Source organism: Sceloporus undulatus, chromosome 2 (assembly GCF_019175285.1).
Source record: "Sceloporus undulatus isolate JIND9_A2432 ecotype Alabama chromosome 2, SceUnd_v1.1, whole genome shotgun sequence".
NCBI classification, from domain to species: Eukaryota; Metazoa; Chordata; class Lepidosauria; order Squamata; family Phrynosomatidae; genus Sceloporus; species Sceloporus undulatus.
The window spans coordinates 135238178-135241541 of NC_056523.1; the positions used below are offsets into that span (position 1 = coordinate 135238178).

The 3364-nt window shown below is 44.9% G+C and overlaps 1 protein-coding gene across 1 annotated transcript in view; it reads right to left on the minus strand.

The window, feature by feature from the left end:
- Positions 1-3364, minus strand: part of SEC14L1 (SEC14 like lipid binding 1) — a 65123-nt gene that overhangs the window by 14925 nt on the left and 46834 nt on the right. The window contains exon 8 of the mRNA XM_042455872.1: positions 1885-2074. Coding sequence (XP_042311806.1) covers positions 1885-2074 — 190 coding nt within the window. The remainder of the gene's footprint in view (positions 1-1884; positions 2075-3364) is intronic.

A 3364-nucleotide genomic window follows, 5' to 3' on the forward strand; every position in this document is an offset into this window, starting at 1 on the left:
CCTCCTTCCTTCTTTCCCTCAGAGGCAGAGATGGAGCCAAGGGCCTTCTGGGAAGGGTAGAGTTCCTTTGTGTAGGGCTGATGGGAAGCCCTACCTTCCTGCTTTCCCTCAGAGGCAGAGATGGAAAAAAAAGTGTTCAGCTGGTCCAAATAGCTGCAGACAGACTAACTACAGGAAGCATACCACTCATTTGTTGCAACAGCTTCATTAGCTGCCAGTCCATTTCTGGGCACAATTCAGTGTTGGTTATAACCTTTACAGTCCTACATAGCTAAAGGTCCAGGTTATTTGAAGGATCATACTCTCCCTTACGAATCAATCCCTGCTTTGAGATCTATTGGGGAAGCCCTTCTCTCTGTCCTTCCACCCTCACAGGCACACAGGCTGGGGACATCTCAGTGGCTGCCTCCCAGGCTCTGGATTTTCTTTTCCAGAGAAGTTAGACTGGTACCCTCTTACTTTCTTTATGCAAACAAATAAAGACTTTTTCTATTCTGGCAGGCACTTGATGAATGCATTGGGCAGTAATATAATGACTGTACATTATATAGTGCAAAGCATTATATGGTCACATAACGCACTGGATATAGCTAATTACTATGTTGGTGTGTGTGTTTAAATATTGTATGTTTTAATCTGGTTTTAATCTGGTTTTATTTTTTACTGTTTAATCTTGTTTTAATTTTTGTATTTTGTGGATTTTTAATGATGTCTTTTTTAATTGTTCTAAGCCGCTTTCAGTTCTGATCTGTGAAATAGGCAGGATAGAAATATACAATAAAAACAACAACAGCAATAATAACAACAACTAGAATGACTTTCCGCAATTTAGCCTATTATAACATATTTCATTTTAAGATATTTTCTCTCATATAATCACTCTCATAACTAAGCTTTATTTATTTAACATGAAACTGGAGTGGAGTGAGGAGATGCTATCTATAAAAGTAATAAAATCAGTGAAACAGATCAAGTAACCCAAGGTCAGAAATGCATGATTTTATAATCCATAACTGACAATTGCTGGGTATATGGCCTTGTGACTAAAATAATGGAGACAAGTGGAATCTGTTATATTGGAATGAAAGCTTAAAGATGCAACTCTAATTCTTACTCTAAATATTCTAAACAAGAGTACTTCAGCCTTTTCTCTTTGCACTTAATGGCCCGATTTAAACGGGCCTTTGCGCCACCCCCGTCACATGCTAGGGATTGGCCGAGGATGCAGCGTCCATACCAGCCTCACCCTAGCATGTGATGGGGTGTCAAAATGGCAGCGCCCTGTAAACAGGGTGCCGCTATTTTGACGTGACAGATGCATAGTGTCTGCATGTCCCGTCGCGCTGGTGACGTCACGAGTGCACCGCACCAGCATGATGCAAAAAGAACCCGCTTTTTGTGGGTTCTTTTTCCGTCGCCGGGGAAGCCTTGCTGTTTGGCAGCTGAGGCTTCCCGCCGGTGGAAATGGAGGCAGCGGCAGACTGCCCTTTTTGGGCAGTCTATATCCTGCCAATGTTAACCTGCTAGAACATAATGCAGTTATTATTAACATTCTTAGTACTGTTCTTCCTGGTTATTATTCCTCCATTCTTACTAGCTCTATTTGTTGTTCTGTGCCTTCAGGTTGACTGTGACTTTTGGCAATCCTGTCCTAGTGTTTTCTTGGCAAAATTTATTCAGAGATGGTTTGCCATTGTCTTCATGCCTGAGTAAAAGTGTGACTTGCTTAAAGTCACACAGCTGGTTTCCATGGTTTAACATGGATTTGAATCCTAGGTTCCAAGAGTCCTGGTCCAACAGAGGCTCCCATTTTCTGTGCTGCTACATTTTACATATGTGGTGAGATTTTCCTATAAAATGCTTTCCATAAATATGCTACTATACCTTTGTCATGGTGATGCCAGCCTCCTGCATAGTAATCCTGTAGTACTTGGGGAGGGTTCCAAGTATCCAAAATGTAGTCAACCTGGTGCTGCTTGCGCCATGTTAATGACTGACATAGGATCTCTCTGGCCTTATCAATGTTGAAATCCCTGGCACGCAAGAACCTTAAGATGTGTTCATCCTTTGGAATCTGTAAAAGGTGGTTAATAATGGCTGAAGGTTAAAAACTGGTCCACTCCAAATTATCTAGTCCAGTGAAATATCCACGTGACAAGCAGTGAAATATCCACTTTCCATTTGTATTTCAAAGAACTAGGACTGATTCCTTAAATGATGATCAATATTTAAAATAATATTTTAATTTATATTAGCCTTCAAGTTCACATTCTCCATTTCTAAGCAAAATGCCTACTCAAGGTAGCTTATACAATCCAGGATGAGAAAACATTATACCATAAAATAGCCCAGGGGTCGGCAACCCCCAGCCTCCGGCCCCCAGCCCGGTCCTGCCACTGCCTCCTCCTCCTCCTCTGCCCCAGGCTGCACGGCCCTCCTCCTCCTCCACCGTGCGGAGGAGGAAGAGGAGGGCCGCGTGGCCTGGGGCAGAGAAGGCAAAGGGGGAAGCCCCGCACTGCCCTCCCCGTCTCCCCACGTGGGCCGGCGGACTGCCCTCCCTGCACAGGCTCGCACCGCCCACCTCCTTCTCCTCTGCCTCCTCCGCCCCGCCCCCAGGCTGCGCGGCGCATGGAGGAGAGGGGAGGAGGAGGAGTAAGAGGAGTAAGGAAGAGAAGAAGGAAGAGGAGGAAGAGGAGAAGGAGAGGAGGAGGAGGAAGAGGAGGAGAAGAAGGAAGAGGAGGGGGGAGCAGAAGAAAGAGGAGGAGGAGGAAGAGGAGGAAGAGAAGAAAGAAGAGGAGGAAGAGGAGAAGGAAGAGGAGGAGGGGGAGCAGAAGGAGGAGGAAGAGGAGGAGGGGGTAGAGAAGAAGGAAGAGGAGGAAGAGGAGAAGGAAGAGGAGGAGGGGGGAACAAAGGAGGAGGAGGAGGAAGAGGAGGAAGGAAGAGGTGGTGAGTGGCCAGAGGCCTCAAGGTTTTTTAAATTTTTATTTTGGGTGCTTTTAATGCTAACAAGTCTCCCTTGGTTTGACAATGATAGTGTGATGATGATGATGATATGAGTCAGCTTGAGAGGCATGCAGGCACTGTTTCTTAAGTCGAGAGAGTGTCACCTTCCAAAGTGTGTTTTGGGTGCTTTTAATGCTAACAAGTCTCCCTTGTTTTGACAGTGATAGTGTGATGATGATGATGATATGAGTCAGCTTGAGAGGCATGCACGCACTGCTTCAGAAGCCAAGAGAGTGTGACTTTCCAAAGTGCCTTTTCTGTGTGTTTTTGTTTCTTTAATTGTGATATTGATATCAGAAAGCCTCAGAGGCAAGGCCAATGTAAATTGCTGTGATTTTTACAAACTCATGCGCAGTGAAGA